This window comes from Anabrus simplex, chromosome 1, assembly GCF_040414725.1.
Source record: "Anabrus simplex isolate iqAnaSimp1 chromosome 1, ASM4041472v1, whole genome shotgun sequence".
NCBI classification, from domain to species: Eukaryota; Metazoa; Arthropoda; class Insecta; order Orthoptera; family Tettigoniidae; genus Anabrus; species Anabrus simplex.
In genome coordinates, this window is record NC_090265.1 from 1,556,701,364 (window position 1) to 1,556,715,271 (window position 13,908).

Genomic DNA, 13,908 nt, shown 5'->3' on the forward strand with positions numbered 1-13,908 from the left:
GTACCCGGAAAAAAACCTGTCCCGCCTCGCTTTGTCCAGCACAAATCTCACATCGAGTGACCAGGATTTACACCACGGAACGCAGTGTTGAGAGGCCGGCGCGCTGCCGCCTGACCCACGGAGGCTTTTAGTAGCATATTAATAAAACATAATTAAAATCACTGTCTTGAGATAGAATCTCTGGTCTTCATTTAAAATCTTGATATGTAAATAAAATCCATACAATTAAAGGAAACTTAACTTGAATCTCTACACCCATAACTAGAAACATGTTATATTACCTTAATGAAATATTACAAGCTTAACAAGATAAGATGGTTTTGAAACAGGGAACAAGAGTTTCTGGATTTCACCCTTCACTCATCAGAATTTAATATCTGTAAAATTGCCTGTGTTAATTGCAGGTAGTTCTAATTTCCGTATATACAGTACAGATTACGATCTGAAGTAGGTATTTAAATGCTCCTCCAAATTTCAAAAATTGCATTGTAAATAATGTTTAAAACTCTATTTGCAAATTTGTTCCTATTATTAGTTCAGCTCGCTAACAGTAAGTCTGTGACGTACCCACTCGGCCCACAGATGTTTGACAAAATTATAACGTGGCGGGTCACTTTAATATTAATATAAATAAATGATATTTCATTGTTTCTCCATAATCAATATCCCATGGGCGCCAGCCTTCAAGCTTATGGCTTGAAAACAAAAGTTGATAAATAATAATAATAATACATAATGAGACTCAAAAAACTCCCAGGGCTGGGGTGACGGAACACAAATCATTAAGTACACTAACTTGGAATTTAATAATAATAATGTTATTTGCTTTACGTCCCACTAACTACTTTTTAAGGTCTTCAGAGACGTCGAGGTGCCAGAATTTAGTCCCGCAGGAGTTCTTTTATGTGCCAGTAAATCTACCAACATGGGGCTGTCGTATTTGAGCACCTTCAAATACCACCGGACTGAGCCAGGATCGAACCTGCCAAGTTGGGGTTAGAAGGCCAGCGCCTTAACTGTCTGAGCCACTCAGTCCGGCTAACTTGGAATTTAAGGATCATTAATAATCATTTCATAAAATACAAATTAAAACAGCTATTTATTAGGATGAAAAACTTGACGTAACGGCGTATTGACGAAATCTGAACTTACGAAAGCAAAAGAAAAATTGAATTAAATTAACTCTAAGAAAATGAACTGTTGTGCGAAGACTTGCAGTAACTTATGCCTTTAGCTTACCATATGTAGATCTGTTATCTTGAAGCTGATGATGGGTGGATCTCTCGTACCGGCTGCCTCATCTGTTGTTGGATTCCAGTCCTACTTATGCTTTTCCTGCCTTTAACACTTCCTACTTTACTCCTTACATAAAGTCGTAATGAGTCCTAATTTTAAATGCAAAACCACCATGGCTTATGTTCATGGAGAGAATACACTTGTATTCTTCCGTATTATGGAACAGTAGCATAGCTAAATTCATAATAAAAGCTCTCCTTATCTGTACTAGTCAAAACTGGTCTCCCGTTGACTATACCTCTCGTCATTGAGATAAGTCCTAATGAGAGTAACTTTTGGGTAGTATCCTACGGTACTACTCAGATGCGAAGTGAACTAAGTTAAAATCTTCTCCGATGTGCAGACGTAGAATCGTAGTAAGAGTGTCTTCCAAGAGTGTCTCAGTGTCTAAGAGTGAGAATAAGAATGTCCTCTCCAGCTCTTTTCTTCGAGGTATATCGGTTCAAAAGACTCCCTCCATCAACCATATCACATGGTCCAGTAAAATTCGAGGTCTCATCCCTTCTCCTTTCTATTGCTGTGAATCCATCACGTTGCTTCATTACGTTCATTCACATAGGCTGAACTTTCCCGCTGAAATAAAGCGTCAGGTAGCAAAGTTCGAAAAGTGGCGTTCATAATGTTACAACTGTCTCTTCAAGAGGTGGAGGGTAAGATCTCTCGTAATCTTGATGACTTACTTTTCCTGGAAATGGGCTGAAATTAGTCTGCTGACTCTGGTCACCTCACAACGGCTATTGGAAAATTTACTGCAAGCTATGATGTTGAAATGACGTTGAAATGACGTTGAAATACTTTACCCAATATGTGGTTCGTTCAGAATACGTTATAGCCGCGATACAAAGAAATGAAATGATGATTGACATGGATGATAAAAACCCTATATATATATATTAAATTAAAAATGACCTATCAGTGATTAAATATATACATCTTATCAATTAATTATATAGTTCAATAATTGAAAACATGCAGTGATGTCCCAAACATCACAAGTCTAACACTATTTAAAAAGTTAAATTTTCAAGGGCTATGACAGGATGGTGCATCCGATCTTACAGGTCCATCACTCCACGGTTAGACCAGCAACTCGTGTTGCTCTTGTTGACCCCAGAACTTCCATACAGAGCTCACAAATCTTCTAATATTCACAATGATTTTCTTTTCTACTGGAATTCATTATCAGCTCATTATAATATGAATCATTTATGAAAGTCATTTTCTTGTATTACTACAGCTGTAGGTAGAAAACCTCCGTGGCTCAGGTGGCAGCATGTCGGCCTCTCACCGCTGGGTTCCGTGGTTCAGATCCCGGTCACTTCATGTGAGATTTGTGCTGGACAAAGAGGAGGGGGGGACAGGTGTTTTTCCGGGTACTCCGGTTTTCCCAGTCATCTTTCATTCCAGCAACACACTCCACTATCATTTCATTTCATCTGTCATTCATTAATCATTGCCCCTGAGGAGTGGGACAGGCTTCGGCAGCCGGCACAATTCCTATCCTCGCCGCAAGATAGGGGCTCCATTCATTCCACCCCTGACCCGGTCACCGATTGGAAAACAGGTTGTAGGTTTTCATTCACTACAGCTGTAGCTACTCTATGCGAACATGAAACTCCTTTCACAGGCATGGGAAGCTTAGGGGTTACAGCATGCAGAATTGCCTCTTCTTATGTTTTAACATTTACTCTGAAGGAAGAAAGATGTGCCTTACAGTTTGAGCAACAGTAGTTAGTTAGATTTGGATTGAACAGCATACATTTTCAATAAAATATTGGAGTAGGAGTAGTAGTAGTAGTATTTTGTGTTAAAAATATTGTTATGGGTGTCATATAATTGCTCGTAAAAGAACTGATGGCTGGTAATAATTTAAGGGGAAAAGAAAATTATTTTGACAAAGATGTAGTAGGCCATAAGAGGTGTGAGGTATTGTATTTTTTCTCTTCATGGTGTGTGAATTTCTTCAGGCACTGCTGATTGTGATGAACATCCAAAAAAGAGAAAAAGGAATTCAAGCCTTAAAGTTCACAAGAAAGGAGAGATTAAGTCTTCTAGTCGGAATGTTGGTGCAGACAGTGCACGGCGACAACGACTGGATCTTAAGGGTCCACGAGTGAAGCATGTATGTCGAAGTGCATCCATAGTTCTTGGACAACCTGCAGCAACCTTTGCCATTGAATCTCCTATTCGTGAAAAAGGTCCTTCAAAAGTCAAGCAAGGTATGTACTAAGTATTTATTACTTAATGTCATTTTTTAACTATTTCGTGTACATCATGATTAATACACTATGCTATCTTTTTAGATATTCCTAAGACTCCGGTCAAGCCAACTATTTGTTCACACTGCAAGAAAGAACACGAGATTACATCTTCAAAGTGTCCGAACTCGGAAAAGTACGTATGAATCATATGCATGTGTTTGTATTTCCATCATCATCTTCATTTCCCGTTTCCAGCTTCCCGGGTTGGGTCGTGAATCAAGGACCTCCATCGCTACCTTCTCTCCACCACTCTTCTCCTTTTTAAGTACATCTTCTGGTTTTCCTCCCCTTTTCTATATGCACTCCCACACTGAATACCTTCTCTCCACCACTCTTCTCCTTTTTAAGTACATCTTCTGGTTTTCCTCCCCTTTTCTATATGCACTCCCACACTGAATCTGTCGATCCTTTCGGGGTCTTCCTCGTGGTCTCTTTCCGGCTAACTTCTCTGAAAAAGCTTTTTTTTTTGCCCTCTGTCTTCTCCCATTCTCATCATATGCCCATACCATTTTAGCTTTGTTGTTTCTATCCTGTCTTGAAGTTTCAAGATTCCTGTCCATTTCCTTATCTCTTTATTTCTAATTCTATCCTTTCTGGTCTTCCCTCGATACCTCTTAGGAATTTAATCTCCGCTGCCTGTATTCTACTCTCCTCTTGTTTTGTTGTAGTCCACGATCCAGCTGCATATGTTAGTATGGGTTTATAATAGGTTGAATAGAATACTTTCTTACATTTCTTCAGGACATCTTGGTTCATTTAAAGATGAAAGTTTCATGATGTTCCGTATTGAACTGTATCACAATTAAATTGAAATAACAAGTAACGTGGTTCAACCTATTCAATACAAGTAAATAAGAAATGTAGTGGTACATTCTTATTTAATTATAAGTGGAAGTGGTACGGGTTTCGACCACCAATCTGGGTCATCATCAGCCAAATAAAAATACAAAAACAATGCATAGGAAAATAAGAAATTAAAGGATGAGTTTTTCACAAAAACAGTTGATGAAGCAATATAAGATAATGGGGATTAGCACTGCACGATTTTAAATCGTAAAATGTTGAAGAAGTAGAAGATCAGTCACTTACATGAAGTAAGGCGCAATATTCTGAAGAGTAGCACAACACACGCAAATGTTTACGAGAAGAGATGAACAGTTAAGTGAGCCAGCCTGCATATACTATGAGGCGCAAAGTCACAACACAATTTAATAAGTATGAAGTCCCAAAATTGTGTAGAAGTCGAAGACGAGTCGCTTGATTGAAGCAAGTTGCTAGCTCATGAAGATCAGCGCAACATACTCAATGTCCGGCACTGTGCTTTCAGATGTCAATGAAACTCGGTGAATAGCTTAATGATCAAGCCTGTAATTGTTTCGGTTGCAAAAAAATATATATAATACACTTTAATGTAATTTAATATAATTGAAGTATGTAACTAGGATCTTGTAGATTCTTAAAACTGTTGTTTTTTACGTCAACAGTCAGCTCCGTTCGCTGATCAAACAGGTTGTCAAGGTTCCAAAAAGCCCATATTGAAGTGTTTGAATCTTCGTGTCTAACCAAGTCCACCCTATGCACATTTATATTCGGAACCAAACCACATATCACACAAAGTGTTAACTCCATATGACTTTAAACTCTGTAGCGTAATTTCAACAAGATCAAAGAACTAAAGACATACACAAGCTGGACAAACCACCATATGTACAAAACAACGGAGTCATGTCGTTTAAAAAGATTTTATACTAAAATGCACTATCATCATGTACCATATTTTATTTAATTACCATCTATGCAGGTGTTAGTGTGTTTTAAAGTTGTTTTTTAGTTATTGTGTTTGCCTGATTTGACTCGTTGGCTGATGATGGCACAAGTGTAGTGCCGAAACTAGTACCTCATGTGAACGACATGTGATTGATTCACATTAATAAATGTCTATGTATTGAATAGGAGGACCCCTATTAATTTCAATTATTGTAGGAATACTATTTCACGCAACATAGTTTCTGTTAGGCGTGTAAACGATCGAATGATGTGGGTAGATTTTGCAGTTGGAGGAATTAGGATGAGAATTGTCTCAGTGTATTCACCATTGAGGGTGCAGATGAGGATGAAATTGACAAGTTTTATGAAGCATAGAGTGAAATCGTAGTCATGGTCAATGACCCCTCTTGCCTTGCAAACATTTCTTGCCGAATATCTGAAGGAGCAATACCAGCCAAGCAGTAAACTTAGGTTTAAATGGGAGTTGGTTTCGGACACCCAGTAACTATTCTGCATGTTTCATTAAGGGCTGAATCCACCTGCTTTGTGTGGGCTGAGCTGAACCAGACAGGACATGCATAGTTGCAGGCATGAAGAGGCTAAACGACATCATCATCATCATCATCATCATCATCATCATCATCATCGACCAACTCCAGTTTCCCAGGTGTGGTATACGAGCCCCTTCCATTTTGTTCGGTCCATGAACCATTCTTCATTCACAATCCCCTTCCAATCCTGACCTCTCTCCTCTACATTCTTCTTCACTAAGTCTGTCCATTGTTCTCTAGGTCTGCCCACTGGTCTCCTTCCCCTTATTTCTCTTTCATGCTCCTTTCTTGCAGACCTGTTGGCACTCGTTCTTTTCACATGACCAAACCACTTCAGTCATGTGCCTTTTGGATATTCTGGAGTAAGGAATCTTCTAGTCCTACGTCTTCTCTGATTTTTCATTCCTGATTTTATCCTTCCTGGTCTTCTGGATCATTGTGTATAGGAACTTAATTTCTGCTGCTTGGAGTTTCAAGTTGTCCTTTCTTGTTAATGTAGCGGTTTCCAGGCTGTATGTGAGGATAGAGGTGTAGTATGATTTATACAGTGTCATCTTGGTTTTGAGTGATACTTGTTATCCCATAGTAGCTGTTTTACTTGGAGGTAAAAATGTATTGCTTTGCTGATTTGACTGTTTACTTCATATTTAGCTAAGTTATTCTAGGACATTATACTACCCAAGTACTTAAATTCTATGACACTGTCCAGCTTAGTGTCATTTAGCATTATTTCTGGCTGATTGTAACCCTTCTGTACCTTCAACACCACTGTTTTAGCCATTGTTGATGTTTAATCCATATCTTTCAAACTCCTGACTCCACACCTGCAGTCTCTCTTCCACATCTTTCTCTGAGTTACCCCAAATTACTACATCATCTGCAAATGCAAGTGCTTTTAAGTCTTGTTGCCTCTTTTCTTTTAGCACCTTTAATACAGTATCCTTTACAATGATAAATAATAGGGGCGACAAAGCACTACCTTGTTGTACTCCCCTTTTTGTCTCAAACCAGTCTGACAGTCCATAACCGACTTGTACACAGCTTCTGGTTTTCTCGTAAAACACCTTAACTTTTGAAATTAGACTGTCTCGAACTTTGAGCATTCTCAGGCACTCCCAAATAAGCTCCCTTAGTATGCTGTCATAAGCCTTTTCGATGTCAAGGAGTAGTAGATGTAAAGGCTTCTCTTTTTCCCAATGTTTTAAGATCTGTTGTTGAGCTTCCAGGCCTAAAGCCATATTGTTCATCTTCTAAAAGTGGTTCTACAATTTCTCGTAATCTATCCTCTTATCATTTTTTCCAGAATTTTTAGTCCGTGGGAGAGTAGAGTGATGCCACGGTAGTTGGTACATTTCCGTCTGCTGCCTTGCTGTGGGTACGATTATACCTTTCTTCCACTCTTCTGGGATGGTATATCACAATATTCACTTTTTATCCTAAAGCTGCAAGTGAGAACAGGATTTCTAGCCACACAGCACCTAATAACAAATGAACCTTCATCCACTCACAGCGACCAGCAAGAGAAGCACTATCAGTTAAACAACAACCAATAGAAGGTCCTTCAGTCATTAAAGCAACATCCTGAAATGGCAGATATGTTTGGAATTTAAAAATATTTTTTAAGTTCTGCAGTCACTAACTAAAGTCAGGACAAGCAATTAACTGGTGAGGTCAAGAAGCAGTGTAAAAATTGGGGAGACTTTTGCCTAAATTAGGAGAGTTAGCAGTTAGGAGAGTTAGCCTCCGTGGCTCAGACGGCAGCGTGTCGGCTTCTCACCGCTGGATACCATGGTTCAAATCCTGGTCACTCCTTGTGAGATTTGTGCTGGACAAAGCAGAGGTGGGATAGGTTTTCCTCCGGGTACTCCGGTTTACCTCTGTCATCTTTCATTCCAGCAACACTCTCCATTATTATTTCATAGCATTTATGTTATTAATAAATCACCTTGGGAGTGGTGACCCCATTGTAATAATAGCCTATAAATGGTTCATTCATTACATCCCTGAACTGGTCAAAAGACTCGAAAACAAGTTTTAGATTTCCATTTTCATATTATGTGTATACTCCGTCGGGTGCAGCCTTATCCTTCCCAATCCACTGACGATGGAACACATACATGTGTTACACTTGGATTCGGTTGAAGTTTGGTAGGAATATTCTTGGGGGGCAGTAGAATGTTAAGGTGAAAACTGCTTGTGCCCAGCGCAAGTTTAAACACCAAAAGTGAACAAATAAATAGTCGTAAAATTAGAAGTGCCGCGGGAATATCGGGATGTGGTGGAGAGCTAGGGAGGAGCGAAGCAGCGGACGTGAAGCAACTGGGCTGCGTCAAGCTGTGCCGGCAGCTGGGCAGCGTATAGTTAGCACGTTCCCCGTAACTACGAGTAACAAGAACTCGGGCATGAATTTTTCAAACCTTATTGGCATCATTCAAACATCGTCCTTTGTATACATGTTTCATGTGCTGTTTTCATATTTACGTTTTGCACATCTGTTTGGGAAGTTAAGTGGAACGCGCTAACTATACGCTGCCTGGCTGTGGGCGCAGCTCGTTAAAGCCTGGTTGGTTCACGTCCGCTGCTTCGCTCCTCCCTACCTCTCCGCCACACCCCGATACTCCCGCGGCACTTCTAATTTTACAACTATTTATTTGTTCAGTTTTGGCGTTTAAACTTGCGCTGGCACATGCGGTTTTCACCTTAGCATTCTACTGCCTCCCGCGAATATTCCTACCAAATTTCAACCGAATCAGAGTGTAACACATGTATGTGTTCCCTTGTGAGTGTAATCTGTGTGGGTGCATGTTTCACAATAGAATTGGCTTGTTTAGTGATCAGAAGTTCAAGCAGAAACAGAATTGAGTGTATGTGGATTGTAAGAAGGAAAAATTTTCATACCTGCCAACTCTCCTAATTTAGGCAAAAGACTCCCCAATTTTTTACATTGCTTCTTGACCTCCTCACTAGTTTATTGCTTCTCGTGACTATTAGTTAGTGATTGCAGACTTAAAATAAATTTCAAAATTTCTGCCATTTCAGGATGTTGTTTTAATGACTGATGGTCCTTCTATTGGTTGCTGTTAAACTGTTAGTCTTTCTCTTGCTGGTCACTGGGAGTGGATTCATTTGTTATTAGGTGCTGTGTGGCTAGAAATACTGTTCTTACTGGCAGCTTTAGGATGAGAAGCGAATATTGCGATATTCAAATTTGGTGTTTCAGTTTGCTGTTGTCGTAATTCTGGTGTCCACAAGGTTGATCAGTGTGTCTTGAATCAGTTCAGTTGTAATCAAATTAGCAGAACAGTTTTTTAAATTGTTAATTGTTTGTTCATTGTGATAGAGGCAGAAACAATGCTGCCTTTCATGTAGAGGTAATTCAGTTTACCATATTGGTAATCATTACAGTACATTATAGCGTGTTCATTCAAGGTTTGATTTTTTTGTGGTAAAGAAATATAATTCTTTTTTTCTGGAACAATTTTCAGAATTACTTATACATACATACATACATTATCATTATAGACTGTTATGCCTTTCAGCATTCGGTCTGCAAGCCTCTGTGAATGTACTAAATGTCGCCACACCCCTCTATTTGCATCTAGTTCTGTGGCCTAATTTAGTTCTATACCTCTTATCTTTAAATCGTTAGAAACTGAGTCTAACCATCATCGTCTTGGTCTCCCTCTACTTCTCTTACCCTCCATAACAGAGTCCATTACTCTCCTAGGTAACTTATCCTCCTCCATTCGCTTCACACGACCCCATCACCGAAGCCGGTTTATGCATACAGCTTCATCCATCGAGTTCATTCCTAAATTAGCCATTAGTTCCTCATTCCAAGTACCCTCCCGCCATTGTTCTCACCTTTTTGTACCAGCAATCATTCTCGCTACTTTCATGTCTGCCATTAAGACCAAGTCGCCAGCATAGGCCAGACTGCGTACTACATTTCAACCTAACTGAATCCCTCCCTGCCATTTTATACCTTTCAGCAGATGATCCATGTAAACTGCGAACAGCAAAGGTGAAAGATTACAGCCTTGTCTAACCCCTGTAAGTACCCTGAACCAAGAACTCATTCTACCATCAATTCTCACTGAAGCCCGATTGATTTTAATAACCTACCTTTAATTCCATAGTCCCCCAGTGTGGCGAACATCTTTTCCCTTGGTAACCTGTCATATGCTTTCTCTAGATCTACAAAACATAAGCACAACTGCCTATTTCTCTGGTAGCATTTTTCAATTACCTTGCGCATGCTGAAAATTTGACCCTGACAGCCTCTCTGTGGTCTGAAACCACACTTGATTTCATCCAACTTCCTCTCAATGACTGATCGCACCCTCCCTTCCAAGATGCCAGTGAATACTTTGCCTGGTACACTAATCAGTGAGATACCTCGATAGTTGTTGCAATCGTTCCTGTTCCCTTGCTTCTAGATAGGTGCAATTACTGCTTTTGTCCAATCTGAAGGTATCTTGCCAACACTCCATGCTAATCTTACTACTCTATGAAGCCATTTCATCCCTGCCTTCCCACTATAGTTCACCATTTCAGGTCTAATTTCATCTATTCCTGCTGCCTTATGACAATGGAGTTTATTTACTATCCTTTCCATTTCCCCAAGCATAATTTCACCAACATCATTTTCCTCCCCTCCATGAGCTTGGCTGTTTGCAACACCACCAGGAAGATTTCCTTTTACGTTGCGAAGATGTTCAAAATATTCCCTCCACCTCTCCAGTGATTCTGTGAGATCTAGTATGAGTTCACCTGAATTACTCAAAACACTGTTCATTTCCTTTTTACCTCCCTTCTTAAGATTTTTTATTACTGTCCAGAAAGGTTTCCCTGCTGCTTGACCTAGCTTTTCCAGGTTATTACCAAAATCTTCCCATGACTTCTTTTTGGATTCAACAACTATTTGTTTCACTCTGTTTCTTTCATCTACGTACAAATCCCTGTCTGCCTCGGCCCTTGTTTGGAGCCATTTCTGATAAGCCTTCTTTTTACGTTAACAAGCAGCTCTCACTTCATCATTCCACAAAGTTATTTGCCTTTTCCCATCTTTACACACAGTTTTTCCTAGGCATTCCCTTGTTGTTTCTACTACAGCATCCCTGTATGCCACCCATTCTCTTTCTATATCCTGAATCTGCTTACTGTCTACTGTACAAAACTTCTCACTAATCATATCCATGTACTTCTGTTTAATTTCCTCGTCTTGGAGATTTTCTACCCTTATTGGTTTGCTGAGAGATTTCACTTTCTCTACCGTAGGTCTAGAGATACTTAGTTCACTACAGATCAGATAGTGGTCTGTATCATCGAAAAATCCCCGGAAAACTCATACATTCCTAACAGATTTTCTGAATTCGAAATCGGTTAAGATATAGTCTATTATGCATCTGGTGCCTCTAGCCTCCCATGTGTAGCGGTGAATAGCCTTATGCTTGAAGAATGTATTCATAAATGCTAATCCCATACTAGCACAGAAGTCCAGCAAACGCTTCCCATTCCCATTAGCTTCCATATCTTCCCCACATTTACCAATCACCCTTTCGTATCCTGCAGTTCTATTTCCAACTCTTGTGTTGAAATCGCCCATTGGCACTTTTCTATCCTTGCTGTTGACCCTGACCACTATGTCACTCAATGCTGCATAAAACTTGTCAACTTCATCCTCATCTGCACTGAGACAATTCTCGTCCTAATTCTTCCAACTGACAAATCTACTCACATCATTCGCTCATTTGCATGCCTAACAGAAACTATGTTGCGTGCAAAGGTATTCCTGATAAACAGCCCTACGCCATACTCTGCCCTTCCCTTTCTAACATCCGTCAAGTACACTTTATAATCTCCTATCTCTTCCTCGTTATCTCCCCTTACCCGAATATCACTTACTCCTAGCACATCCAGATGCATCCTCTTTGCTGACTCAGCCAGTTCTACTTTCTTCCGTAAGCCCCATTAATATCGATAGCTCCCGAACGAATTCCATTTCGTTCGCTAAGTTGTTCCCAGGAAGTCCCTCGCCTGTCAAATGGGAGTAGGACTCCATTACTCCCATAGGACCAGGGCTTGCTTAAAATGTTCTGAGCTCAGTAAATTCATGAAGCAGGATGCTACTCTACTTACACATAGTCCAAGTGAGGATCGCTCCTCTAACGGGTTATGGACCACCGGTGGATTGTATAGTCTTAGCCACCTGAGCACAAGGAGGGCCATGACTCAGAATATGTCCGAGATGCCCACTCCCATTCCATAGCAACTGGTATTCCGTCTCTGAGGACCACTTACTAGGCCACTCAGCTGTTGCCCATGCTTCACGAACTGGGACGTGACTACAGTAACTCACACCATGAATCATAGAATTATTTATTTAATTAATTAATTAATTTATTTATTTATTTATTTATTTATTTATTTATTTATTTATTTATTTATTTATTTATTTATCGCATGGCACTTATCACTTACGTTACATACAAGCAAGAAATGAAGATTTTGTACGTAAAGTACTTCTTCATTTGTAATGTGCAGAAAATGGGCAAGCACTCCCATACACACACTTGGGGCATTTGCTCACCATATGCCTTTTCAGCTCAACACCTGCACCCTGGTGACAGCAGTTTTCTTGAGTTAGGAATGGATCAACACATCTACCATAACCAGAGCATATTCTGTTGATGATCGTCCAGATGACTGAAGGCTGTCTAATCTAGCCAGTTTCTTGGAGATACAGGGGACATCTTGGCATTGTGGAGGGCAATTCTTCAGCCACTCTTCTTTTCACTCGGTGAGGATGCTGAATACACCTGTCAAAAGTTCTTTTGCTGCAGAGATAAGCTGAGTGTCTCAACTTCAATCTTTGCCATTCCTTATGAGATAAATCTCTGAGGAGAGTCAACTGAGAGTTGAGCAAGATCTTCTGATGTTCATGAAGTAGGGCACTCATTCATTGTACGTTCGGAGGTGGGATGGGCTCAAAGAGGTGGCCGGTGGACAGGAGTAGATTGCATTGTCCCACTAATAATGCACATGGTCTCTTTTAGTTGCACGTCAACTCTTTTGGTGTTTGGACTGTTGAACGACCCTGGAGCGCTAAACTCTGTCGTGGAGTGGACCTAGTATGTAGGTTGATCTCTAGGTACTTGCGATGTGTGTTATAACTGACTTGCTTTCCTTTAAAATAAACATTGAGCTTTCTACCTGCTGATCTATTATAGAGATGGAAACATCTCTCTTCTGTCTTGGTGAGCCGCAGTATTTTGATTGTTCAAAGGCAGCAAAATCATTACCGGTAGTCTTTTAATTAAAGACTGGAATGAATGGTCTGACAAAACATTAAGTGTCCTTGTATAATAAGTAGAGTCAAAGGCTTAAACAAATGTAAAAGACGGGAAGACCCTTGGCTCCACATCCGACAGTATCTGTCCAGAATGCTTAGATCAAAAGTCAGGACCTTAAGTTGCCGTGAAGGTTCCGTGATGGTTAGCTGTAGCGCAAACATCCTCGTAGCCAAACTTTCTAGATTTAGTGGCTAGAATGTCGGCTGCATGAAGATTAAAAAGCAGTGGTGCAAGAACCAAGCCCTGTGGTAAACTGTTTTTCAGTATTTTAAGCGTGCTGTTGTCATCTTGAATAGTGACTTTCAGCAAGCATATTGTTAATGAGATGAATGGTCTAGATTGCCTGAATTAGTTTATAAATCAGCCCATGCCTCCAAACTGTTTCATATGCTGCACTTAGATCTCCTAAGGCCACTGATGTCTTTTGATTCATTTGATACACTGCTTTTATGCGAGTTGTTAAGGGCATCACCTGATTGACACAGCTTCGTGCTGGATGAAACCTTGTTGTTGTTTTTTTTTTTCTACTAGGATCTCCTGAAGTATCTTTGTGCTGATTTCAAGGAGTTTGTAAACAGTCCTCAGCAGTGAGATTGGTTGGTAACTTTGGATGATTATTTGGCTTCCCATATTTCAGTAATGTAATAAATTTTGCTTTCTTCATTCGTTGCGATATAC

The 13,908-nt window shown here is 40.0% G+C and overlaps 1 protein-coding gene across 1 annotated transcript in view; it reads left to right on the plus strand.

Moving 5' to 3' along the window:
- trx (trithorax) overlaps window positions 1-13,908 on the plus strand; it is a 261,612-nt gene that overhangs the window by 83,402 nt on the left and 164,302 nt on the right. Inside the window, exons 5-6 of the mRNA XM_067138870.2 lie at window positions 3,264-3,515; window positions 3,600-3,690. Of these exons, the coding sequence (XP_066994971.2) occupies window positions 3,264-3,515; window positions 3,600-3,690 (343 nt within the window). The remainder of the gene's footprint in view (window positions 1-3,263; window positions 3,516-3,599; window positions 3,691-13,908) is intronic.